Raw genomic sequence first — 26,651 nt, forward strand, 5'->3', positions numbered from 1 at the left:
TGTTTACTCTCACAAGCAGTGGCGAACTTTGGCCTCTCAAATTCTACAGCATTGCTGTGGCACCCCCTGCAGCGCGGTGCCCAGTGCCCAAACTGGTCAAGCTACCCTAAAATTGTCATCACAAGCCAAGAGAGGCAAGGAGGACATTGGGACCACCTCATTCCTGCAAGAACCCTGTCCACATCTTCAGGTTGCACCAATTGAAAGTGGCCTCACAGCTCATGAGCAGCTGGCACTCTGAACACCTTCACTGTATCCATTGCAACTGTGGCATCAAAGGCAGCATGGATGCAAGCAGGTTTATCCTAAAAATAACTCACAAATTAGTTGCATTTATTAGAGGGGCACATTGTTCCAATTTCCAGACTGAATCCAGCAAGTCCATGCACCATCCAAAACAGCTCTGCAGGGCAGTTCACTTAGGAAGCAATGATGGCAAAGAAATCCTGCCTTTATGTAGTCCTCTTAATCGGGCAGCCCTTATATAGTTCCCTTAATTGCCTGCGCTTTCATTACATGGCTTGGGATCCAAGTCTCTTAAGGACTGCCTTCCTTCCTGTACATAAATTCCATCTTTGTAAACTGCTTTGAAGGTTTTTTTTTACAATCAATCGGTATACAAATTTTGTGAAAAAATAAAATAACAAATAAATCTTCAAAGGCCCTTCTCTGGGTTCCCCAGTCTCCTGAAGCCAGCTAGCTGCAGACTGGAGAGAAGTCATTTTCTGTAAACATAGAATTGTAGAGGTGGAAGGGACCACAAGGGGCATCTAGTCCAACTCCCTACAATGAGGGAATCTTTCACCCAACATGGGGCTCAAACCCACAACCCTGAGATTAAGAGTCTCATGCTCTACTGACTGAATGGCATCCTGCCTTTGGAATCCACCTCCCAGGGAGGCCCTCTTGGTGCCATGCTTACTTTTTGAAACTTTTGATACCATCTGGATTGGGGGCAGAGTCCTGCCTCTGTTGAGCCTTTGGGTGTTGTCAATTGTAATACGGTATCTATATTGTGTGTTGTTAAAGTTTTGAGTCGCTTTGATTGTTTGCAAGCTGCTCTGGGAGTCAAAATACTAAAAGGCAGGCCATAAAATAAAGTAATACATGTACACAAATCCACCAGAGGGCTAAATCTGGACAGAACAGATCTCAGCTTTCTGAGTTAAGCCAATGCTAGATGGTTCAAGATCATTTTATTCTTAGTTACAGATAGGTAGCTGTGTTGGTCTGCCATAGTCAAAACAAAAAAAAATTCCTTCCAGTAACACCTTAAAGACCAACTAAGTCAGTTCTTGGTATGAGCTTTCGTGTGCATGCACACTTCTTCAGTGTATCTGAAGAAGTGTGCATGCACACGAAAGCTCATACCAAGAACTGACTTAGTTGGTCTTTAAGGTGTTACTGGAAGGAATTTTATTCTTATTTATGCTTGATTCTGCATAGGGAATGGGGTTAGGAAGAAACAGGTGGGACTTCAGGCCCTACCAAGGGTAAGGACTGGGGGGGACATGGTCCCACTCACCCTTTCTTAGTTCATTGGGACAACATTCTGCCTTGCATGCAGAAGGTCCTGGGTCCAATCTCTGTCATATCTAACCAGGATGAAAATATCCCTATCTGAAAGCCTTGAGAGCTGCTGCTAGGCAGCATTGATGGTACTGAGATAGACCGACCAGTGGTCCAACTCAGCACGTGGCAGCTTCCTATGGTCCTCAGATATGCAATACCAGGCCCCAAGCCTCTGAACCAGGAAAGATGGATTAAGAATACTGTACCCATGACGCAACTCCTTCAAAAATGCTCCTTTCTTGCTTTTGTACCAGGAAAACAGTCCAGCAAAGCAAAAGGTGGATTCCAACAGAAAGAATGTTGTGGTTATTAAGGACAAATTGTACATGCTTTATATTATTGCTTTCTTTCTAAAAGGCTCTGAGCATATTAGAGGCTGTTTGTGCCTTAGCAACTTTTCTAACACACATTGCCCTCGAGGTGCTGAACAGTTAACAGATGGAAACACTGAAATGTTCTGCCCTCTAGAAACTGTGCAGGAGGTTAAGTGTAAGAGATTAGTGGGGGGGGGAGTGGCTCTTTATTCCCATTAATTAACACAGTTTCTTGAATTTCATGTGTTCCTAAGCTGCCTGAGCATAAGAGCATTAAAAGCATGCATTCCTTTGAGCAAGCACTGCCTTCTGAACAAGATTAGGGTCCCTGCAGCACCCAATTAATGTGGGTGCTGTCAAGCCAAGCTAGATCAAGCCATATGGAGAACAGCCTCTCTGCTGTGGAATCTTATGAAATGTTTAAAGTGCTTGACATTTCATACTTTTTTCACAACAACAGATTCGCTTCTTAGGTTTACTAATTATATTATGAAAAAATAATTATGGTCTTTCAAATAACCTATGCCACAAAGGCATCCGCCCCCAAAAAACATTCACAACAATTAAGGCGAGTGTTTTCTAAAGTTGTGAGAATGGAGGCGTACTTTTTGTTGATTAAAACTCTGCCTCCATGATGTAGATCAATAGCTGAGTCCGTTCGCAGACCCTTAAATTTTATTTTTCATGCTTACGAGTGAAAAACTTACATTGACCATAGTCTTTGTAGATGAGACCAACATGGTTGGGATGTGTCTGTCTTGGGAGACAGTGGAAAAGTGTGCCTTCAGGGGTGAAGTTCGAGAGTTACAGCACCTGCTGTGGCTATAGAGAGAGACATGTTTTGTTGCAGCTGGGGCAAATGAAGGTTCTGGTGCAGATACAGTATGCCCAGGCATTTCTTCTTTCTGTGCTCCTCCTCTGGTCACTGCTGTGGATACATGACCTGACCAATTGTCTCCAGGCGCTGTGATCATCTTGCAAGGAATTCCCACAGGTTGGGGGATGTTGCCAGCCTTCATGTCACATTTCCATACATCTTTGTAATGCAGAGTTGGTCTGCCAATGGGCCAGGTGACTGAAGCCAGCATTCTATAAAGTATGTCCTTGGGGATCCTGCCATTCTGAGACAGGAGTGTGAATACGCTGGGAGAGCACATCTTTCTTTGAGACTCTCTCCTGCCACGTGATGTCCTGACACAGTGCATGTGGGAAATTGGCATCACCACCAACCTGATACCAGAAGTCTCACCACAAGAAAGAAACCACATCTATCACACTAGGGAAGAGAGCACAGAACTGGAGATTAGGGGTTGCTGCAAAGGAAGATGAATGCCACACCCAGCAACCACAATAGTCTCCTCAAGCCTTTGAAGTCATTTTTACCGATGCAATTGAAGTTGATTTTATGCTGTTGACAGCCACTTTCTCTCTCTTTGTGTTGGTGGCATAGAAAGAAACAAACAAAGAGTTGCTGCCCGCCCCTGTCAGAATCTGGCCCCCAAGGAGAAAAGACATTTCTCACCTCAGGGCCGGAGGCATAAACAGCCAAAAAGACGATATATAAAACAGCATTATAAACTATTAGAAGAGTACTTGACCTCCTTAATATGCAGAAAAATAAACAAGAGTGGATATTTCTTTCTTTCTCTATTTCCAATTCATGCAAGACCTCTGGGAGAGTTTCTTTTGCGTTATTACTTCACGTGCGGTGCACCAGCCACATTTTCAAAAGCACCCTTGGATTGGAACCAAATCCGTGGACTGGGCCAGATCTCCGCCTGCCTGCCTTAAAACGTGCCTGTCCCGCTGCCCGAGGGAGAGCGCGGCGGGGGAGGGGAAGCAGGCAGCAAACAGCCCTGCCTCTCGTGTCATGGCGACGCGCACTGCACGCACGCACGCTCGCGCTCGCTTACGAACAAGCGAGCGGGACGTCACGTGGCCGACCGTGCCCACTAAGCGGCCGCGGCGAGGCGGCTCGCGGAGGAGCGGTTTGTTTTCCCCCCCCCCAGCCGCTTCCCCGCTCCTCCGGCTCCCTCCCACCTTCCCGCTGACGGTTGGTGCCTCGCGCCGCTGCCGCCCACCCCCCTCGCGCGCTCCCCTCAGAGAGCCTTTGCCGCCAGCGCCTCTCTCTCTCTCCCTCAGGTGAAGAGGATGGTGGCGGTTCCGCCGAGTCGCGCTCCTGAGCCCCGCCGCCCTCCAGCAGCCGCGTCGCACGGTGGCCACAACGCGGGTGAGTCTGAGGTACCGGCTGCGGCAGCAGAGACCTCCTCCCCGCCTCAGGAAAGCGCCCTGAAGCGTCCGGCTGTGCTTTTGGTGCGGACGCCAGGCCTGCTCCCGGGGCGCCGATTGAATGGGGGAACCGCGTCGGCCCCTCTCGCCTTTCTCCTCCCCCCGCCAGCAGCATTCCTCCCTCTCCTCCTCCTCCTCCTCCGGAGTCTCCTCTTCCGTGCCACGCTCGCTGCAGAGTCAGTCAGCCCGTGAATTAACGTCCTGCTTCTCCCCGCCCGGCGTTGTCAGTGTTTAAATGTTAACGGCATCCTCCAACGTTCTTTTACGGAACATACCTAACTTAGCAAACGAAGGACGGTTTGGGGTGCGCGCGCTCTTGTGTTTTGTGTCCGGCTAACCTGGGTTACAGTCAGCGCCGGCGGGACCTAGGCGTGTGTAAGACGTGCAAGGAATTGCGCTGAATCTCGGTGAGCGAGGAGAAACTTGGCAGGGAGGGCCCGGGGAGAGACAGACGCTGGCTCGGGAGCCTGACAATCTAAATTCCGAAAGTGGGGATAGACGAAGGAGGGAGGGAAGCGGTTCTTTCCTCCCGTTTTGGAAAGGGCAAATCAACCAGTCAATCAATCAATCAATCAATCAATCAATCAGTCAATCAATCAATCAATCAATCAGTCATGGGGACGTGCACCTGAGGCAACAGTGCATCAGGTGAGTGAAAATAGGAGCAGTTTCCGCAGGCCAGTTGTTGCCTTCCTTTTCCTCTCCTGTTTGCCGCAGTGCCAGGAGGTACCTTTTCGAGATCTCCACATGCAGATTAGGTAGGTCCCTCTTTTGTACGCACTGTGCGATCGGGGAGGTGGAAGATCAGTATGTACAGTATGCAGAAGTGTGGGGTTGTTGTGTTGTTGTTGTTGTTGTGTTCCTTTCCCTCCCACCTTTGTAAGATATTGGAGGTTGGGAAACTGGAGTTGAAAGATTTGTGGGTGAGAGATATATATATATATATATATATATATATATATATATATATATAAAACCAGCTACCAGCTGCTTACAAGTTCTTGCAACTAATGAGCAAGATGGTTTTGCTCCTTTGAGATGCTCTTTTGTGCTACCTAATGAATGCTTTCAGCCCGGGTCAGAATGTGGCAGTCTATAAATCGGCAGCCGAGAGAAAGCCTCAGTCCAAAACACACTTTTTCCGGGAGTAAGACCCAATTAATTCAGTCAGACTTGCCACTGAGCAACCGTTAGAATTTTATTTGTTTGCTGATCATAATGTAGTGAAGAAAGTGGAACAGGCATTTCTAACATGAGTTGTAGAAAAGGAGAAACAGCTGTGAACCAGAATTTTCTGTATACCGAAATGTATAGCATTCTACTATGATGACCACATCATAGATTCCCTACCATTGTAAGGCAGAAGCGAATGTCATGGTGGAAGCTCTCTTCATATTTGTACAGATTTTGATGTTTAGAATTTCAGCCCTGCTTCTATAGGAATGATATGTGGTAGTAATTTTTAAGTATAAGCAGGGCTTTTTTTCAGCCAGAACTCACCGGAATTCAGTTCCAGCACTTCTGAGGTGGCAGGGCACCATTGCTATTATAAGAGAACAAGGGAGGCATTTATGGTGAGTTCTGGCACCTCTTTTTCTAGAAAAATAGCACGGAGTAGAAGTGACACGTACTCTCAGGTAAATGTCTATAGGATTGTCACCTTAGGCATCTTTCTATTGTGGAAAGTTCAAGCTTAAATAACATTGGAAATAATGTTTTAAAAACTCCCATTGTGTCATGTTATACTGTATCTGCTATGGAATGCCCTAACTCCTGAACCTTGTTGGCTGGAAAATAGCAACAGTGTGAGGTAGGAGACAGAATAGCTCCATTCTTAACATATCACATGACCTGGATTTCTGTGCTTCAATAATCCGTGCGTTTTCCTTGGCACAAGTTAGTGCGGGACAGGGAGTTGCTTTACTTTGCTCAGGAATTTAATTACTACTATGTTGACTAGGTTAAGCAACAACAATCCTTACTATTATTTATCACAGTTACAGTGTTGAGAATTGGCAGATGATTAGGATATCAACAGTGAATCAGAAAAAAAACTTTCATTTGTTTCCTTAGTATGTTGCAATTGCATCCTGTTATTGTATTGCAAACATTTGTAAAATGTGGATTTTACAGCCCCAGCGTGCATGTAGGTGAGAACAATGTATTATTATTTTTATCTTCACTGTCACTACTAGTGATGTGTTGCATAGGTAGTGCCCTTTTATTATTTTTGGGTGGTATTCTCATAACTGAAGTATTGTTCATGACTGAACAATTGTTGTGGAGAGTGTATAGAAGGATAAAGTAGGATATGGAAAGGAGAACCATTCTTCAGCCTCTGATTGCTGCAGTAATCCAGCTAAACCCTACAAAGTCTAATCTTCTGGCAGAGATGGGTTTAGTACCATGTTGATTAAGTACTAGTTATTGAAGCAGGGGATAATATAGGGAAAATTACAGAACTGACGTAGGAAAACTTATGTGGGGGCTACGTTCTAGAGATTGTGCCTAAAGCCAAAATTGTGTATAGTCAAAACATATTGGGTTTAGCGGTGGATGTGATTGCCAGTCTTTTTTTAATGTGTGTGCATGGGTATAGTTACAGTAGATGCACAAATAAATAACTGAATAAACAAATAGAGTAGTTTACAGCTGCTTTGAATAATGTTTAGGCTTCTGCCTTCCTCAATAACCCATTTGTTATTTCAATTGGATGTTGGAAACCAATAGTACAGTTTTAAAGAGACTTAAGATGAAACAATTTTAGCAAGACAAAAGTGGTATGCAACCATTTCTTTTTTAAAAAAGGAGAATTAAAAAAAGTGAAGGAAGCGATAGTATTGCCTCTACAGTTTCTTCATTTCCATCAGCTTACCAAAGTTATAGAATTGGGAAGTGCATTCTCTCCAAAGATGCTGTTGCTGAAACAATTCCGATCTGAGAGGGGTAAAAAAAAGAGTGCAGTTCTTAAGTTATTTAAAGACTGGTATATGCATAGATTTAAGCTAAGATTGATAGTTCACCTTAGGTAACAATCTTAGAACTTTATTTATTGATTGCATTTTTAATGACCGTTCCAGTTTTTCAGCTTTTAGAATGCGGAAGAAGCAGAAAGCCTTTGTTTTCCTGTCTTTCACTCAGTGAGGATGATGCCACAGTAAGCTAGTCTATATTTCACAACTCTATTGATGCGTTTCAGCTAGATTGGAGTATTGCTCAGATTCCTCTTCTATGGTGCTAGATGGAAAATGAACATGACCTGCCTTTCTCAGTAGTAGTATCATGCCTAGTCAGTTCTTTTGTTGAGTTCAAAACCTGTAAATCAGGGGCACCAACTTGAATAAAATATTGAGGGCTGGAATAAGCTCGCACACACTCCCTCCACTTTGTGGAGGAAAACCTATTTTGTTTAACATTGTTTTTGTGTTTTGTTTTCTAACTTTCTTTTGATATATCTGATTTACTGCTGCCCCCCCTTTTTTTAATACAAAGAAAGCTAAAATTCTATGAGCTCTGCTGGCATGGGGCCCAGTGCACCTGTACCCCTCTGTATCTCCCAGTTGGTAACTCTGCTTGGAAGGGTTTAGAAGCTTTCACTTCAGCTTTTGGTTCTGGCTAGGCGTTTCTTCTGCTGTGAATGGTTTTAGTGGTGTTTTAAGAGACAAACCTGTCTTGATGCACCTCTTGGAAGTGGTTCCACTTTCCCTCACCTTGATCAGTTCATGGTCCTCTTGGCCTGGTCTATCAACCGTGAAATCTTTTATGTGTGCCAAGAAAAAGGTCTATCTGCCTCGCATTGAGACATGTGATCCTGTTAGGCGACATTTAACCAATCTATTATATTTCAATCCAGCAGCTTGGTCATAAAACTTTTAGTAGCTTATTCAGTCTGATCTGTGATGGTAGCCAAGTATTCTTAGCTATTGTTGTGGAAAAAATACTATAGATACTTAGAAAATTTTAGCAGTAGCTATAGTAGGCTATCTTAATATATTATAAAGGTTGCCTGAATATCTGTTTCACATGACTATAAAAGGTAAAGGTAAAGGTACCCCTGCCCGTACGGGCCAGTCTTGACAGACTCTGGGGTTGTGCGCCCATCTCACTCAAGAGGCCAGGGGCCAGCGCTGTCCGGAGACACTTCCGGGTCACGTGGCCAGCGTGACATCGCTGCTCTGGCGAGCCAGAGCCGCACACGGAAACGCCGTTTACCTTCCCGCTGGTAAGCGGTCCCTATTTATCTGCTTGCACCCGGAGGTGCTTTCGAACTGCTAGGTTGGCAGGCGCTGGGACCGAGCAGCGGGAGCGCACCCCGCTGCAGGGATTTGAACCGCCGACCTTTCGATCGGCAAGACCTAGGTGCTGAGGCTTTAACCCACAGCGCCACCTGCGTCCCTTCACATGACTATAGACAGCTTAAATTTTCTGTTTCTTCCTAACTCTCTTGAGAATGTTACATTTCCTAAAAGCATGCATGGGTTGCATAAAAGTGTTTAGATTTAAGTTTTATATTTTGGGTAGGATAACAGACATCCTTGTTATCACCATTTAAGCCATGAGCACCTTTGTTTTCTACAAACCTTAAGCTGTTATTCTTTTAAGGCTAATCAAAGTGCTTATGTAAACCGAGGCTATTTGCCCCAATCTAGGTACCTACAGCTTTCAACTATTTGGGAGCTTGCAATTACTTTGTAACCAGACTATAGCATATTATGGCTCTTTGGAATATAGAACTGTTCAGATTTTTATTAATCAGGTTTAATAATGAACCGCCTTTCCGTTTGTCTCATGTTTGGGGGGAAATGTTGACAGAATCCTCATGTCTGCAAAATCAGTGAAAGTTTTAGAAAAGCTAGAAGTAGTTAAAACTTTGTGGAAGCAATGATGTTTAGAATGGAATATAGTCATTTCACCATAGTCAGAATTGGCAGTATCTTTCAGCTAAAAAAGAAAACATGGCAACATTCTGATGCCAAACTCAATTTTTGCACTCAGGGAATTAATTATGGGTTGTGAAATTTGTATTTCACGTTGGTAATATTTTTTACTTGAGTTGTATAAGGCAAATAAAGCATGGCATGCAACATGGTATAAATCTATTTGTACCATACAAGTGTGGAAGTCAGTGCTGGACATGGGACTTGGATTCCTAAGCATTTCAGTCTTCACTTGGTAGTGGTGCCTGCCCTGTGGAACGCCCTTCCATCAGATGTCAAGGAAATAAGCAACTATCCTACTTTTAAAAGACATCTGAAGACAGCCCTGCTTAGGGAAACTTTTAATGTTTAATGTGGTATTGTGTTTTTAATATTCGATTTGGAGCCGCCAAGAGTGGCTGGGGAAACTCAGCCAGATGGACGGGGTATAAATAAATTATTATTATTATTATTATTATTAGACCCCTTTAAGAATGTGATGGTAGACTTGCTTGATCTTCATAAGAACGGAAGAAGAGCATGCTGGATCAGACAAAAGGCTCATCTAGTCCAGCATCCTGTTCTGTCAGTGGCTATCCAGATGCCTGTTGGAAACTTGCAAGCAGGATATTAGCATAAGAGCACTCCTCTGTTCCGCAGTTTCCAGCATCTGGTAATCAGAAGCATACCACCATGATGGCAGAACACAGCCATGATGGCAGAGCACTGATAGGCTTATCCTCCATGAATTTTTCTAATCCTTTTTAAGACCATCCAGGCTGGGGACCATCACTACTTCCTGTGGGAATGACTACAATTGGAGTATAGTTCTGATCTTCTCATTTTAAAAAGGGTATTGAAGAGAACCGGTTTGGAAAAGGGCAGCCACAATGATCGGGCAGCAAGTCCTGTATGAGGAAAGGCTACAGCATTTGGGACTTTTTAGTTTAGAGACTGTTGTGTAAGAGGTGTCTTCTGTTATTGTGTCTTCTGCCATACAAGTGGTATCTTGTGTAGAGATGCCTGATGCTATTTTGTTCTTTAAATAGTACTGTTTAACTGAGATGGTCTGAGCAATTTGGTTTGGATGCTGCAAACACTATTTTCTTGAATCTGTTTTTCTTGAGCAACATAAAGGAGGAAAGGGATATTCCGGACCTCTGTGTCTCCCAGGAGAAAGAGCATCAAGTAGAATTAGAGTAATATGGCAAACAAGAAGGATACTACCTTTGGAAAGGGAACATTGAAGCTGAAATAAAATAGGCAGGTTGAAAGAAATGCATCTGTTTTGAAGATATCAGCATTACTTCTTGGACTTCATGTTTTGACTAGCTTGCTTATAACTGTCTCCTGTGTCGATTGTGATATGTCATTGTGAATGTCATCGCTGTATCATGATCATACCAGAGAAATTTGTAGAATTATATATACAATCAAATTTTAAGAGTAGCTGTATTTTTCCAGAGTGGCACACAAATTGCCCCCCCCCCTTTAAACCATTTTTATTATATTTATATTTCACCATTACTCCAAGGAACTCAAGGTGGTTTACATGCTTCTTTCTCTCTCCATTTTATCCTTGCCAACACCCTTGTCAGGTAGGTCAGTCCTAAGATAGTCTGTCCCAAGGTCACCCAGTGGATTGAGTGGGGATTTGAATCCTTTTGGGAATTGACTGGTTTTAATTAAAGGGCTGATGTGCTTTTTATTATAATTATTGGTATGAAAACACCAACTAGATTATGCTGTAACTACAGGGCACATGCTTTTACTACATAACATTGTCCTCTGCTAGCGTGCACTTTAATAGAGAAAGGTCAGTACTTGTTTTTTCACTTTATTATTCAGAAAGCGAATCTTAAAACTGTCCAGCTGAGATGTGTGTATCTGCAGCGTTCCTTTACAGCTCATTTAACCAAGTGCTATGGATACAGTTTGAAGAAACTCTGTGAAGACGACTTAATTTTTATAGGTACACTGGATTACTTGTATCTAGGAAATTGACCTTGCAGTCCCTTCTTGTACTACAGTACTGGTGAGGACAAAGTGTCTTACTGTTAGTGACCTGCAGCTAATACTGGAAACATAGTGTGTACTCCTGTGCATGTCTGTTCATTGAATTTAGTTTAAAGGGGCTGAGTCCTAAGTTGATGGGTATAGGATTGCAGCCTTAGCTCTCTTCTGTTCAGAGGACCTAAATTCAGAGGTCATAGCATATATTATTTGCAATATTGCAGCATGTATATGTATATATGCCAGTGCAGGTTTGTGGGCAAATTAAAATTTGTGGGAGGCTGACGCATCATTGCCACTGCTTTTTGCAGCATGGCCTATAAGCAAAATTAAGAATAAATTTCAAAATTAAGTAGGAAGGGGCAGGAACTGAACATATTTCTGAACTGGTTATGACATTCTCATAGGAAATATACTGTTCCTTGTTTGAGAATTCTACTGAGAGGCCATCATGTTTGTGCTTAATTACAATACACAATTAAGTAATGTAATTACTTTCCCCTCCCCTTCAGTTACACAAGGAATTACATACACCTGGCTCTGTTTTTCTCCCTCTGCAATCCACAACACTTGCACCTCAAACTCAGGAATATTTTCTGCAGTTGCAACTACACAATAAGTTAATAACAGAGACTGGTGACCCGGAGCTTGGTATCCGGAGGCTACGGCCTCGGTCCAGTATACCTGAAGGAGCGTCGCCACCCCCATCATTCTGCCCGGACGCTGAGGTCCAGCGCCGAGGGCCTTCTGGCGGTTCCCTCATTGCGAGAAGCAAAGCTACAGGGAACCAGGCAGAGGGCCTTCTCGGTAGTGGCGCCCACCCTGTGGAACGCCCTTCCAGCAGATGTCAAAGTGATAAACAACTACCTGACATTCAGAAGACATCTTAAGGCAGCCCTGTTCAGGGAAGTTTTTAATGTGTGATATTTTACTGTATTTTTGGTTTTTATGGAAGTCGCCCAGAGTGGCTGGGGAGGCCCAGCCAGATGGGTGGGGTATAAATAATAAATTATTATTATTATTATTATTATTATTATTATTATTATTATTATTATGATCCAGGGTCTTCCCACCTCACCTGCAGCAATCCCTTGTTGCATTGACATGGTGTTGCAGTAGTTCTTTCTGACATGGGTAAACAAGAGTGAAGTGGTGTAGCACTCAAGTGAAGAACCAGACTTTCTGTGTGTTTAAGAGAACAAAGCTTGAGAACCCATATCTTTTCTCCTGTAGGATGAGTTGAAATAGAGCTAAAGTTGCTGACTTTTCAGCCTTTGCTCAGTTCAAAACATGGTCCCTGTTAAAAATTAGTGGTTGTGCTGCAAATATTTAAAGCAGTTAGGCTGTAAATGTTTAAAATTCAGATTACATTTGCTGTTAATGTGTCTCAACCTGACATTTCCAGTGTAACTTTACTTGCTTAACATGGTATTTGTGCCATTCTTTCTTTGCGTCTCACACTCTTTGCTCCAAATGCTGAGGGCCAGGATTGGAGGTGAAGATCAGTCTGTTTCTAACAGTTGAATTTGCAAGTAGCTTGTTAGTTTTAAAAAAGGAAGGACTCACTGACTGAGAAGGAATTCCTGAGAAGGAATTTAGTTATCATTAACCACTGTTAGTGCCGAAGCAGATACAACACAAAATGTTTGTTAAGTCAAGGGCAGTAGGATTTTTAAAGGAGACGGGAGGGAGTATTAGTTTTTGAGAGTGATGCTTGATTTACAAAAAGGAAGCCAGAAGTTTATCCAAGATAGAGACATTTTATTGAGATGCCCACAAGGCATTTGAGAATGTAACCTTATTATGTGGTGCTTTCTTTGTAGAATATTTGCAATGATCATTTATGTAAAAATACTGTTAATGCTTCACTTAAAATTTCTGTATCCATTGCTGTTCCTTAATTTTATGGTAACTTGGCATACTGATAAATTGATGTATGATTTGATGCTTTTGTATAGAATGAAAAATTGTCATTCTCAAGACATTATTACAGTATACGGTTAATTTAAAATAGATCATTTTCTGAAAGGCCAGCTTTCAGGAAGAGTCTTGTAATTGGAAATCTTACCCTTTTCTCTTTTATATTTTTTTTAGGGGATTGAGAATGTGCTAACAACAATGCTAGGATTACAATGGGAAGTGTCACACTTCGCTATTTCTGCTATGGCTGCCTCTTCACATCTGTGACCTGGACACTTCTACTCTTTATTTATTTCAACTTCAGCGAAGAGACCCAATCTTTCAAGAATGTGCCCATCAAGGGGCTTGAACCTCAGAAGCCATTTCCTAAAAAGATCTATCCCCGTTTTGTCCATGGGCCAGTACACATACCTGAAACTCACCACAGATACAGTAAGAACAGGAATCCATTGGGAAATGCTGCACAGGATCCCATCAAGGGGGATACTGAGATGTCTCCTGAAATGGGTAAGTGAATAGTAACTGACTGCATTGAAACTCATATTGGGAAAAACAGATGTGAAGTGCTTCTGTCTTCCAATGTAGTTTCAGACAGGAAACGAATGGGAGCCCTAAATTAGAAAAGTGCTTGCTCTTGAAGCACAGTGGTTTACCCAGATTAGTAATTGCCAGACATATATATTACTAATGAAAATTGCAGAGGCAATTCAATTAAATCTGCTATTTTAATAAACCATTAAAATACAAATAGATCTTTGTCTAGTTTAGTGCCAAAATATGCTAGGGATATTTTGCCATCTGCAAAGAAATTATCATCTGATAAGGTAATCAGACTTGCTTTATTTATTATATGAAAGCCAGACATTCAGGATAGTGTTCATTATGAATCACATTCTACAGTATTAGGGGTACAGCTGGGTCTGAAATGTATTTGTTAGAATCCACCTGGGTCTGGATTCTGAGGAGGCCTTTGGAAGAGCAAGATTCTGTAGGAATCTGTATTATAGGGGAACAGGAACCTTGAGGAACCCACAATCTTTGAGGGCTTCCAGAATCTGCCAGCCTCAAAAAAACATCCCAGCCAAGGAACTAAGTGTCCCCACATTCTCTGCCCACCTCTTTCTCTCATAATTGAAGGTGGTGGTGGGCCAGTGTGGAAGCCCAGAACTGGCAACAGTGAACCCCTACAACGGCTCATGTAGCCGCTTATGGTCTCTTTACTGTAGTTCCACCTACGATAAGGGGAAATGAGTGTAATCCCTGGAATAAGACCTAACTGAGAATGAGGAAGGGTCTTAGCAGTCTCTACTACAGAATTGTGTAGCCTCTGTCTGGTGTCTTGTACTATAGCACCTTTTCTTCACGGGTACTCTGTCTGGTGTCTTGTACTATAGCACCTTTTCTTCACGGGTACTCTGCACCCGGGTCCCAACCTCAATTTCCTTCTTACTTCCTCAGGGGGAGGAATCTATTCAGCATTAACTAATGCATGTAGAATGCTATTACTGCATGTAGCTCTCAGAAACATATTTTTGTCCAGTAGGTTTTTCTTCATGAAATTGGAGAAGCTAAAAATTCTTATTTCCCTTTTTGATCACGCTTTCCCTGAATGCTTGCTTCATAGTGAATGAACTGAAGATGCCTATTGGCTTTGACTGTTAAGAAGATTAGGTTACATGACCCATAAGCTGTATGCAATTTTAGTTGCAGCAAGGAGAGAATATGCTTTGTAAAATAGGGAGGAAAGCTTAGAATCATTTCCAAGATGCATTCCCTCCTTTAAAAAGAGTCTTTTTCTAGAATAGGCAGGGCCCAGGTTCATTCTCCAGAGTTTTCAAACTAAAGGTGCTTGTTTCTAGTCCTCAGGTGTGCAAGAATAGGTAAGAGGTCACAAAAATGATAAAGAATTTGAACTCATTGCATGCTGCTTTCTAAACCTTTGTACTATACCCCCCACCGGTTTGGTTTGATTTTTCTTTTTTGTGCTGCATCATCCACCTGTTTCAATATGTTTAGTGAAAAATAAAACAAACTAGCTGTAGTCTTCTGGCCTGAAAATTTTAACCGCAGTATGGCTGTATATTATGGACAAGTGTTGTTAAGGATGTAGATGTGTTTTCTGCACAACTGGAAGATCTAGAAGGAGCAAGTTTTGAAAAGAAAAGGGAAGAGAAGAGAGGAGAAGAGAAGAGAAGAGAAGAGAAGAGAAGAGAAAAGAAAATTGGTGTGGAGTATTCTATGCCCTTTGATGCCTTTTTGTCCTCTTTGCACTGTGCAATCTGTTCTTTGCCTACTATGTTCCTGCCTGTCATATGGGCAAGTGAGGTTAACGAGTGGTTAGCGTGGACTAGGTGTATTGAATCAACATGCAAACACAGCCATGTCTCCTCCTCTGAAATCCCATGCATCTATATCACTGGGGACTACTTAAAATTATTGAGACCAGCTTTGCAAATTGTGTGTGTATTTTAGCCTTGTGCCTCCTACATTCTTGCTGTCCTTCTCCCCCACTCCCTCCTGCCCCAAACAGCAATACAGTGGTACCTCGTGTTAAGTACTTAATTCGTTCCGGAGGTCCGTTCTTAACCTGAAACTGTTCTTAACCTGAAGCACCACTTTAGCTAATGGGGCCTCCTGCTGCTGCTGCGCCGCCGGAGCACAATTTCTGTTCTCATCCTGAAGCAAAGTTCTTAACCTGAGGTACTATTTCTGGGTTAGCGGAATCTGTAACCTGAAGCATATGTAACCTGAAGCGTATGTAATCCAAGGTACCACTGTATTCCAGCTACCTCTTCTGGCTCTCTTAAGACTTGAAAAAAGAGCTTCATTAGTACCATAGTCGTATGGTAAATACTGCACAAATATTGCTATAAATGCCTTGAGCTTATATAGGCCATCCTGTTTAGCAGTGAGACCTCCTCATTTGTCTTTCCCTGGGCCAGGAAATGAGTATGGGGCAGTAATTTGAATTGGAATATATCATTAGCTGAACACGTAAGTTTAAGAAGTTGATCATTGGCAATACATGAATTAGACAGTGAATTGATTTTGGCACATTCTCCATTGCAGGTATGATTTTTAATGAGCAAGACCAGGAAGTGAGAGACTTGGGCTATCAAAAGCATGCTTTCAATATGCTCATCAGTAACCGGTTGGGATATCACAGAGATGTGCCAGACACAAGAGATGCAAAGTATGTTTCTGCATGTTCTCGATAAAGTGAATGCTTTCTTTCACGAGCCCAATGGTGAAGATCTAGCAAAAAGGCCAACAGAATGATGGGCAGTGGGAAGGATGGGACTTGTATGTTGCAGCGATGCCTTTGGCAGTGTGCCTATATATATTCCTACATATACTGGGGGTGGGGGGGAGATTCCATTAGGGAGCTGTCTATCTGCTTTGAGAAGGTGAACATGGAAGGAAATAGCACCTAAAGAAAGGGCTCAGCGCTTTGCAAAAATGGCTTAGTCCTGCAGAAGGGGAAAGTCAGAAGGTCAAGTATGGGAGCATCAAGCATTTTACGGTGTTTGTAGGCATGCATATGGTTGGTTTAAATTTTAATCAGAACTACCACAGGGGAGGCACTTTTTGCATTCCTGTATGGCTCCTCTGAGATGGAGTCCAGGGCACTTCATATTGTGAGTGGAGTGCATGCTATACATCTGGAACAGCAACAGTCTTAAGTGTATTACTTTACTTTCTCCCATAGGATTCCCCCCCCCCCATATTTTCTTCATGGGGGGAGAGCAGCTTTGGCCCTTCCCCCAAAATCTGGCAGCTGATTTATTCCCTTCACCCAATAGAACTTGACTCTTTGAAAAATGTCTATTTCATAGCCCTGTCCTGGGTTCTATTTCTTAGCCATGCTAAAGAAAGAAAAAGGATATCACATGTGACGTAGTTTTTTCATAAAGTAAACATTTTTCTTCCAGTCCTCTACAGATTTAAGGTCTCCTCAGAGTTGTCGAATGAGCATATTTCCCCCCAAATAGAGAGCTGATGGAAATGAGAGAGGATGAGAAGTAAGAAATTCAGACCATACCAGAAATTATATTAAGAAAGGGAGCGATTCAGAAATAACATGGTTTTGAAAATAAGTTCCTTTTTATATTTACATTGGCAAAATATGCATAACATGTAGAATTGCTTGACGGTTCTTGCTGTGCAGTATGCAAGTCAAATATGTATTTTTCTGTTGCTTAAAGTGCTTAACTTTGGCTGGATTGTGCCCTTTGTGTGTGAAGTTCTTTGCAATGTAAAATCTGATAATCACTATGGCATTGCTATCCATACAGAATTTAAAAATTCAGAACCAACTTTTAACATATGCATGCACAAAAGGCTGTCTTCCTTTCTCTTGTAATGCAGCTATATATTGTGTACCTTGAGAAACCAATCTTTTCATTTCAAATTAAATATCCAGATTTGTGAAACAGCCCTAATAGTTGCAGATCACTGAATATTTTTTTTTTGAGCTTTGATTTTGGCTTTGTCATGATCCTGTTGTAATGTGTAGGTTCAAAGATCTCACTTAAAAGGCCTTTATCTCCTTATTAGGATAGAGTGAACATTGAGTTCATTCTTGACATCATTCTGTGTTTTAAGTATGGTTATGAACAGGGCTGCAAGATACTTTGCAAAACTTAGTAACCTGTATAATTTTCTAGAAGCAATATTGGAGAGAAGGAAGGAAAAATACAGCTCCCTACCCTGCTTTCCTTTGATTCAGTGTTTAATTGAGAATTCCTCGGACTCAATCTTAACTGGAAATTAGATATACAATCTCTCTCTCTCTCTCTCTCTCTCTCTCTTTTGCATCATTACTGTTACATATTTTCTCTAAGCTATAGAATTGTAAGAGGTTCTGTAATATAGGAGGCCCTACTTGTACGTACAGGGGTCAGTAAAAGTAAAAATTAGCCGTGGAAATTGCTGAATATGAGGAATAGCTTGAAGAAGGGGAAAAAATGGAATAGAAAGGGAAAGATATTTGGGTCTTAGAAAGACATGCAAATGGACAGGAAAAAAAGCTGTGGAGAAATTTAAAGAATAGTGTTTAAAGTTTTATGGAACAGTAAAGTAGGGAAGTAGAGAATTAAAAGGGGAAAGAGCATATATTCTTTGCATGCTGAAAATCTCTGAATCAAGTACTGCCACCTCTAGGTATCACTGGGGAACACCCCTGTCTGAGATGCTGCTGTAGTTGGTGTGGAGTATATTGAATGAGATGGATCAGTGGTCTGACTCTGTATAAAGCAGCTTTATGTGTTTGTTAGGAGGATATCAGGATTAGAAAGGTATCACAGTGCTGAAAGAAAAATTAAATGGGGAAAGGAGGATGTTGAACGAAATGTAAGGTGAAGAAAGGGCTATGAATGGAAGGAGCAGAGGAAGAAAATGAGTGGGGTGAGGTGGGGAAAGGACTGGATTTTGAATAACTTATCTGTGGAGGCATTAGAGATAGGATGACTGTGTTCTCTAAATTCCCTGTTTTCATTATCTTAAAAAAAAAGTTAGTGGACAAATGTAATGCAGAGGAAGAAATGTAAAATATGCAGAGTTCAGTTTCTTCAAACAACAAGCACGCACAGTAGAAGGATAAATCTGCATCCTCTACAGAAAACAAAATCCTGTATTCCTCAGCAACTCAATTGCCAGACTGATTCTATGATTCCTTTTTTAGGTGCCAATGATTCACAGGGCATATGGTTTCTTAAACTCATGAGTGAAATAGATTCTGTGGGGGAAACAGCTACACGCATATTGCATGGTTATTATAAAAGGGAGGGTGCAGCTTCTATTTTGGTATTATATGGGGTGTTCGTGAAATATTAGCAACATTCTTTGAAAACCATGTGTTATAATATGTGCTTTTTCTTTCTTGCAGGTGTAAAGAAAAAAGTTATCCTCATGATCTGCCCTATGCTAGCATTATAATTTGTTTCTATAATGAAGCATTCTCTGCCTTGCTTCGGACAGTGCATAGCGTTTTGGACCGCACCCCATCTAATCTTCTCCATGAAATTATCTTGGTGGATGACAGTAGTGAATTAGGTGAAAGACTCTTGCATTATATGCTAATTTTGTGCAGTGTAGTCTAAGCATACTTGGACTACTGACAGATTACTAAATGTCGTCTTACTCCCCTTGCCTTTTCTTACTCTAGCTGATCTGAAAGAAGAATTGGATGCTTATCTAACAAAAAATCTTCTGAACAATATAAAGCTAGTCAGAAATGAGAAGCGAGAAGGGCTAATTCGTGGGAGAATGATTGGAGCTTCCCATGCTACAGGTAATGTCCTTTATATCTATGAATTCATGCAGTCCCTTTGTTTGTTCAGTACTTCTAAATCATGATGGTTTGTCCAAATTGCTTGTGACTTTAATACATTTAATGAAGAATAAAGAAAAATATGAAACTTCTCATAGTAAATGCTCCTTGATCAGCTTTCAAGCAAAACAATACTACTGCTACTACTGCTACTACTACTACTTTATAATTTATACCCCACCCATCTGGCTGGGTTTCCCCAGCCACTCTGGGCAGCTTCCAACTGAATACAGTGGTACCTCGGGTTACAGACGCTTCAGGTTACAGACTCCGCTAACCCATAAATAGTACCTCGGGTTAAGAACAGAAATCATGCTCCGGTGGCAGCAGGGGGCCCCATTAGCTAAAATGGTGCTTCATGTCAAGAAACAGTTTGAGGTTAAGAACGGACCTCCAGAATGAATTAAGTTCTTAACCCTAGGTGCCACTGCATTAAAAACACAATGCAGCATTAAACATTAAAAACTTCCCTAAACAGGGCTGCCTTCAGATGTCTTTTAAAAATACATCATTAAAATGAACAAAAAATAAGTCAGCAAAATACATAGAACATCCCTGGATTCAAAAGCAAATAAAAGTCTGTTGCTGAGAAGACCACTGTTAGTCACAGTTAGTAGATAAGAAATATAATTCTCTCACTGGTCTCAAATTTTAATATGTATGCTTCTTCCTGTTATTTCCTGATGGTTAAATATTCTGTAGGTAGTTGTCAGCATCAGTATAGAACCTGAATACTTGTGAAGGGGTCAGACTATAGTGAACCACCATTTGGAAAATAGGGTAGACACTCAAGAATAGTGTAGTTGGCTATTTCTTCTCTATTTTAACTTACCGTATTTTTTGCACCATAACACTCACTTTTTTCCTCCTAGAAAGTAAGGGGAAATGTCTGTGCGTGTTATGGAGCGAATGCCTGCGGGTGGCGGGGGGGATCTGCTTTATTCGTGAGCAGAGGATCCATGGTTCCCCTTCCTTCCCTCCTCCGTGGTTACAAAGCATGGATCCACATAGATCCTCAGGATTTTTGCATTGGGCTACTCCAAACTCACTGTCAGATCACATGTCTGTGGCCACAGCATGAACCACAAAAATCACATATCCACTATTTCGTTTAGAATATTTTTTTTCTTGTTTTCCTCCTCTAAAAACTACATGTGTGTTATGGTCTGGTGCGTGTTATAGAGCGAAAAATACGGTACTTAAATATGGAATCTCTCTTGCTGTCCAGGATCATCCCACTTCTGCTCATGGTGAGGAAAGCAGGGAAGGGGCAAATCTGAGGTTGGCTTCTAATCTTGAGTGTATTAAGCCTGGGAAGTAATGTTATAACAATCCCCTTGTTATAAAAGGTTTTTATTTCGCCATAATATGTACCAGTTGTGAAAACCAGGGTTTGTGAAATGCAGTAAAACAACTGTGGCTTGTCTTTCTTTCCCCAAAAGGGACTAACTTATCTGGCCCTAGCTTACTACATGTAGGTTGGCAGTTAAATTGTTTCCATTATGACAAGGCATCTTATTAAAGCTGTTTACAAATACCCCATTCATACTGATTCACAGTCATCTCCCCAGAGAGATTTGTTGTGGCTATAACATTTAATTAGGTTAAAGTATCTTTTTGATAATCTTTATAATCAGCCTGCATTGTGCATGAACAATAATCAGTGTTGAATCAGGAAAGCTTGTGTTATAATTTGTAATGATGATCTAAGCTCCTCCTAATTAATGCGTGTTAATCATCTACATTAATGCAGTATAATTACATTGAAGTTCCGAACATGCAGCAGTACTTGTTCAGTTTTACTATTTGAGCTCAGTGCTGCAGCTTGTGAATAGCTTCCCTAAGCTATACCCAGTGAAGTAGGAAAAATTTATAGCTATAATTGGAACACCTAACTGCCTTTTTAGAATGGAATTTCCTGAGTTTCTGGTTTCCAACCTTGGCTTTCATTTAGGAATAACTTCTAAGTTTTTATTGGGCTTTTTAAAACTCATAATTGCATCTTTTTTTACTGGCTACCCCCTTGGCCTTGTTTATGACTCATAATTGTAATGGATGACTCTTATGATCATTAGTATAGTTTTTATCATTTTAGCCTCCTGAGAGCATTCATGATGAAGGCTGTGGGATACAAGTTATATAAATAATACTCTTGGCGATTCCACACCCGCCCCGCCCCCAAAATCTGAAGGATGCTGTAACTTAATTTCCCTAGAAAAAGTACTTGATAAAAGAAATGAAACTATTAGCCCACTTATTATTACATTATTAGTATCCATATAATTGCTACAATTTAGGTCACCACCCTCTCACTCCATGTGTTTTCCAACAAGACAAGGTCTGTGGCTATTTGAGTTGTGTGTTTGTAGTTATTCTAAAATTGATTTCTTGAACAGGAAGAAATCCTGTTTGAGGCAAGTTTTGAGTATTATAATGTGTTCTGACATTTGTATTATAATGTGTTTGGGGGTGTCTTCTGTCTGATCAGGTGAAAATTGATTTAAATGTCATGGGGGACCTTAACTGACACCTGAAGAGGGGGTGAAGATAAAACGCTCATTATGCATAGAAGGGTAGAATATATGCATTATCTGACTGCTGGCTGCAGGTGTAGAATTCCTAGTTAGACATGTGATTGGCTAAGGCCAGACCTGGGGGGGAGGGGCGCAGAAGTCAGCCCATGTTGGTTGGCGCTTGGTGTTCATAGGGAACAGCCCATAGAAGAAGACAATAGAGGAGGAGCTGAGAGGAAGGCAGCATAGTTTGGTGGCCAAAGACTTGCTGGGGTAGGTGAGTCACTTGGCTTACTGAATGAATGAGAGGGATCTGTCTACAGCACTGAAGCAGAAGAAGTGAGAAGCAGTTTGGAATGGTAGGCTCTGGTTTCCGGGTGGAGAGTCCAGGTGGACTCCGGGTGGAGAGTCCGGGTGAAGATTCCAGGACAGGACAGCAAAAATACCTGCACTTCAGTCCTCACTTGCAGTATTTGTGAGGGTTAAGCAGGATGGTGTAGATACAAGGGCAGTGTGGCAAAAGGGTTTTAACAGGGTAACCTAACTGCTTCCTCAGAGCTGCCATGGTTTAATAATGGTAGTGTAAAATAAGCAGTTGATATTTAAAGTGGCAGTAACAACTTAGCAAATGCATACTTATTTAAAGAGAGAGTACTGTGCTAAAGCAAACCACATAAGCTTGTGCACTACATACTCTTGTAGTAAATAAACATTAATATTTTTGTTAAATATTGTAGTTATATCTGTCAGACTTTGCACCATGTCTATATCCCAGTTACCAGGGCTGTTGATAAGTTAAGGGTTCAAACAGGATGAGTGATATTAGATGGTGGTTGCAGTGCGAGTTTAGGAAAACCATTGGAGTGGAAGTTGCGGTTTGTTAATAGAATAAGTAAAGAATCACACACACCCCTTCCCACTGAAGTTTGAAAGGCCCAATTCTTGTATATAGCCACATAAATGGGGGAATCCCTCAAAATGTAATCACGAGATAATCCATCCCAACTGTAGTGTGATGGAGTTCTGCCTTTTTAAAAGAAAGAAAAGTGGAATTACCTGGATGTAGCAAGTACGTGAGATTTCCCCATCAGGCTGCTGTGTTTCATATTGTTCCCCTCTCTCTGCTAGAGTGGAACATGTCTAGAATAATGAAAATATGTAACTCTGACTCTGATTGCCTTGCTTTTTGTTCTCTATTCTTATTGTGCTTCTCTTTTCTCAGGGAAGGTACTTGTGTTTCTGGACAGTCACTGTGAGGTGAATGAGCTGTGGTTGCAACCTTTGCTGACACCCATCCAGGAATCACGGAAAACAGTGGTTTGTCCTGTCATTGATATAATTAGCGCTGACACGCTTACCTACAGCTCTTCCCCAGTTGTCCGTGGAGGGTTCAACTGGGGTCTGCACTTTAAATGGGATCTTGTTCCTTTGTCAGAACTGGAAGGCCCTGAGGGAGCCACATCTCCAATCAAGTAAGATTTATTTATTTATATTATAACCCACACTGCATCGTTCACACAGAGTGACAAACATTAAAATACAATAAAACAATATTTCATTTAAAGACAACTTGATGTAACCAAAGGCAATAAGCTGGCAGCAAAGCTGCTACATAATATGCTATGTAGTAAGATACCTTCTCTAAGTACCATATGCTAAAGAGCATACCATATTATGAAGGGAGTACTGGGTATGAAACCACGTGCTCTTTCAAGGAAGGGGAAGATAAAAGTGGGGTACAACTGCTTCAACACTCATCTTTAGGACTGAACACTTAAACTGAAAAGAAGAATGAAGAAAAGGGATAGCCAATAGATGCAATGAGCTGTACTAGCAAATGTCAGTAATTTTCTTTGGAGAAATCTCTTTCAACATCTAATTTTTAACAGGAAAGTTGAAACTGGAATTTCAGCAAAGCTGTTAATGAGTTGATATCAACATATAATAAATAACTTATCCATAAATGCTGTTCATTCCAAGTTTGGCAAGCCAAATGTTTTGGACTAGTGGGTACATTTAGAATTTTAAGAGAATGCTGGTGGCTGACACAGGAAGTGTGCCATAACACAAAATTAGAGGTCAAAACCAGCTCTTTGAATTGAGCCAAGAAGCTAATGGGCAGTCAGTGCAGTCGGGCAAGGATTGGCATTATATGTTCGAACTGTATTGTCACAGTGAGCAACCTGGCCACCAAATTCTGCACCAAGTTGGTGACTCCTGCTTTAATTTGTAACCTGTCATGGGAACAATTGGTAAGTAAAGGTCCTTAAGACCTTGTATAAAAGCCTAAGAGATGCGTCACAAATAAGGGAGGTAAGGGAAAAACAATGTTCATCATACAATAGAAAAAGTGGCTGAATCCTTCAATTACTTCATTACATCTATGCTCTTCCCTATAGCCTTAAAGGCCTTTCAGGATGGCGCACAACAATAAAACCATCAGTAAACTTAAAATTAATAAAAATCACAGGCTAAAATATCAGAATTGGGGATCCAGAATAACTTCCTAAAAACTATTACCTACCTAATGCACTGTCTTTCTGCAGGTTTTCAAAGTTTCCTTGAGTAGAAATCAAGCTTGACGCCACATTGTCACCATTTTTTTTTTAAATTAGGGCCAGGTGTTTGGATCATATGTGAGTTTCTATTCCCACTTGGTTAGTCTTAAATATCTTACTGATTGGACAGTATTCCATTCCCCCCCCCCCCGTTGCTGGACTTCCACATTTGATGCATAACCATACATACCTCACATCAATCCTCTTTTTTAAATTTTGTGTGACTTCAGCCCTTGCCCCCCCCCCCATCCTCTCCTCTCACCATTGGTAGTTATGGTTTTGGAAAAAAACTCATTTTCTTTTAGGTCACCTACAATGGCAGGAGGCTTGTTTGCAATGGACAGAGAATATTTCAATGAACTTGGACAATATGATAGCGGCATGGACATCTGGGGAGGGGAAAACCTGGAAATATCATTTCGGGTATGTATGCTATTTTTGTAGACTATAACCTTTTTTCTTGGATGAGGACCCTGATTGAACCGCATTTCTTTACACACTACGGTTGCGCAGTACAGTGGTACCTCAGGTTAAGTACTTAATTCGTTCCGGAGGTCCGTTCTTAACCTGAAACTGTTCCTAACCTGAAGCACCACTTTAGCTAATGGGGCCTCCTGCTGCTGCCGCGCCACCGGAGCATGATTTCTGTTCTCATCCTGAAGCAAAGTTCTTAACCCGAGGTACTATTTTTGGGTTAGTGGAGTCTGTGACCTGAAGTGTATGTAACCTGAAGTGTATGTAACCCAAGGTACCACTGTAATTTTCTTTAATTTTGCAGAGTTCTGTGAAAGTTGAAAGTTCTTCTAAACCAGGTGTCGGGAATCTTTTATTGTCGGACCAGACAATTATTTTTTCTTAAAAATAAATTTCCTTTTTCATATCACAACTCCCATCACGTCCAGCTAGCAGAACCAGTATCAGGCATGATGGGAATTGTAGTCCCCAAAGAGCTGAAGACCAAAGTTTGGGAAACCCTGATCTAGAAGTTATAGCTTCTATCAGCTGTAATCCTTTCTAACTATGTTAAATAGACCAACATCTTCAGAAACCACACCTATGCTTAATATGACCTTAAGTAATAATCCTTTGTTTTATTAATTACTTCTGTTTCTGAGCAGATCTGGATGTGTGGGGGCAAACTTCTCATCATCCCATGCTCCAGAGTCGGACACATCTTTCGTAAAAGGCGACCTTATGGCTCCCCAGGCGGGCAGGACACCATGGCGCACAACTCTCTACGGCTAGCTCATGTGTGGATGGATGAATATAAGGCAAGATGGACACTACTGTATAATTACAAGCCATAGCAAAAGGTGGATGTATCTGGGTACCTTGGTGGTCACAGCAGGGATGGATATTCAGAAACTCTGGTCCCGTTCCTGAAAAGTGGTAGTTTTCTCATCTTCTACTTTTTGTGTGGTATCAGAACCTTTCAATATAGGTTCTGAGTTGTAACGAAAGTTTAGAAATTTGCATTGATAATTGCCGTAATTTCCTTGGTGACATGTAGTAAAACAGTAAATCAGAACAAAGCATAGGTTTCGTTGGTTACGAGGGGGTAACTGGGGCCCAGCCCTTTGGGGTCTGCAGTTATGTTTTCTAACTTAGGTTATATGTTCATTATTTATCTTCACATTCTTACTTACACACACGTTTTGAGCCAGGGTGGGAGACAGGCAATTTTTTTTTTTAAATGGACACAGTTTTCAGCTGCTATGAAAAACTGAATATAGCAAGCTGACCCCCCAGGTCCCAAAATGTGTGGTTCTGCCCTTGGTCATTATTGGCTGGATAGGCACAGTAGTTTCAAAGTGTAGCTTTATAACATGTACAAACCACATTGGTTTACAGTTCAGAGAAATTGGCTTTTTGCTTGTTTTGTTTTCAGTCCTGTGTATTCATCCTCACTTCAAAATAGAATCATTGTTCTGAACTGAAATTCTTCCTACCACGCTTTCCTCTTTATGACATAGGAACAGTATTTTGCTCTGCGACCAGAATTACGGACAAGGAACTATGGGAATATTACTGATCGTGTGGAGTTGAGAAGAAAGTTGAACTGCAAATCGTTTAAGTGGTATTTAGACAATATATACCCAGAGATGCAAATTTCTGGTTCTAATGCCAAAGTACCGCCGCCACTCTTTTTCAACAAAGGGCAAAAACGACCAAAAACATTGCAACGTGGACGGGTAAGATGCTGTTCTAACTCTTCAGGTTATTTA

The 26,651-nt window shown here is 41.4% G+C and overlaps 1 protein-coding gene across 4 annotated transcripts in view; it reads left to right on the top strand.

The window, feature by feature from the left end:
- The first annotated feature begins 3,816 nt into the window (after positions 1-3,816).
- Positions 3,817-26,651, top strand: part of GALNT11 (polypeptide N-acetylgalactosaminyltransferase 11) — a 29,998-nt gene continuing 7,163 nt past the window's right edge. The window contains exons 1-10 of one of the 4 annotated variants that reach the window (XM_083704916.1): positions 3,848-4,116; positions 7,256-7,332; positions 13,199-13,531; positions 16,094-16,217; positions 18,912-19,078; positions 19,191-19,316; positions 23,091-23,340; positions 24,732-24,849; positions 25,545-25,697; positions 26,400-26,618. In XM_083704916.1, the coding sequence (XP_083561042.1) occupies positions 13,237-13,531; positions 16,094-16,217; positions 18,912-19,078; positions 19,191-19,316; positions 23,091-23,340; positions 24,732-24,849; positions 25,545-25,697; positions 26,400-26,618 (1,452 nt within the window). In that variant the 5' untranslated portion in view covers positions 3,848-4,116; positions 7,256-7,332; positions 13,199-13,236. Of the gene's footprint in view, positions 4,583-7,255; positions 7,333-10,062; positions 10,355-13,198; positions 13,532-16,093; positions 16,218-18,911; positions 19,079-19,190; positions 19,317-23,090; positions 23,341-24,731; positions 24,850-25,544; positions 25,698-26,399; positions 26,619-26,651 lie in introns of those variants that run through there. The other 3 variants (XM_083704914.1, XM_083704915.1, XM_083704917.1) reach the window with 3 other exon arrangements.

This window comes from Podarcis gaigeae (assembly GCF_964106915.1).
Source record: "Podarcis gaigeae genome assembly, chromosome: 12".
Lineage (NCBI taxonomy): Eukaryota > Metazoa > Chordata > Lepidosauria > Squamata > Lacertidae > Podarcis > Podarcis gaigeae.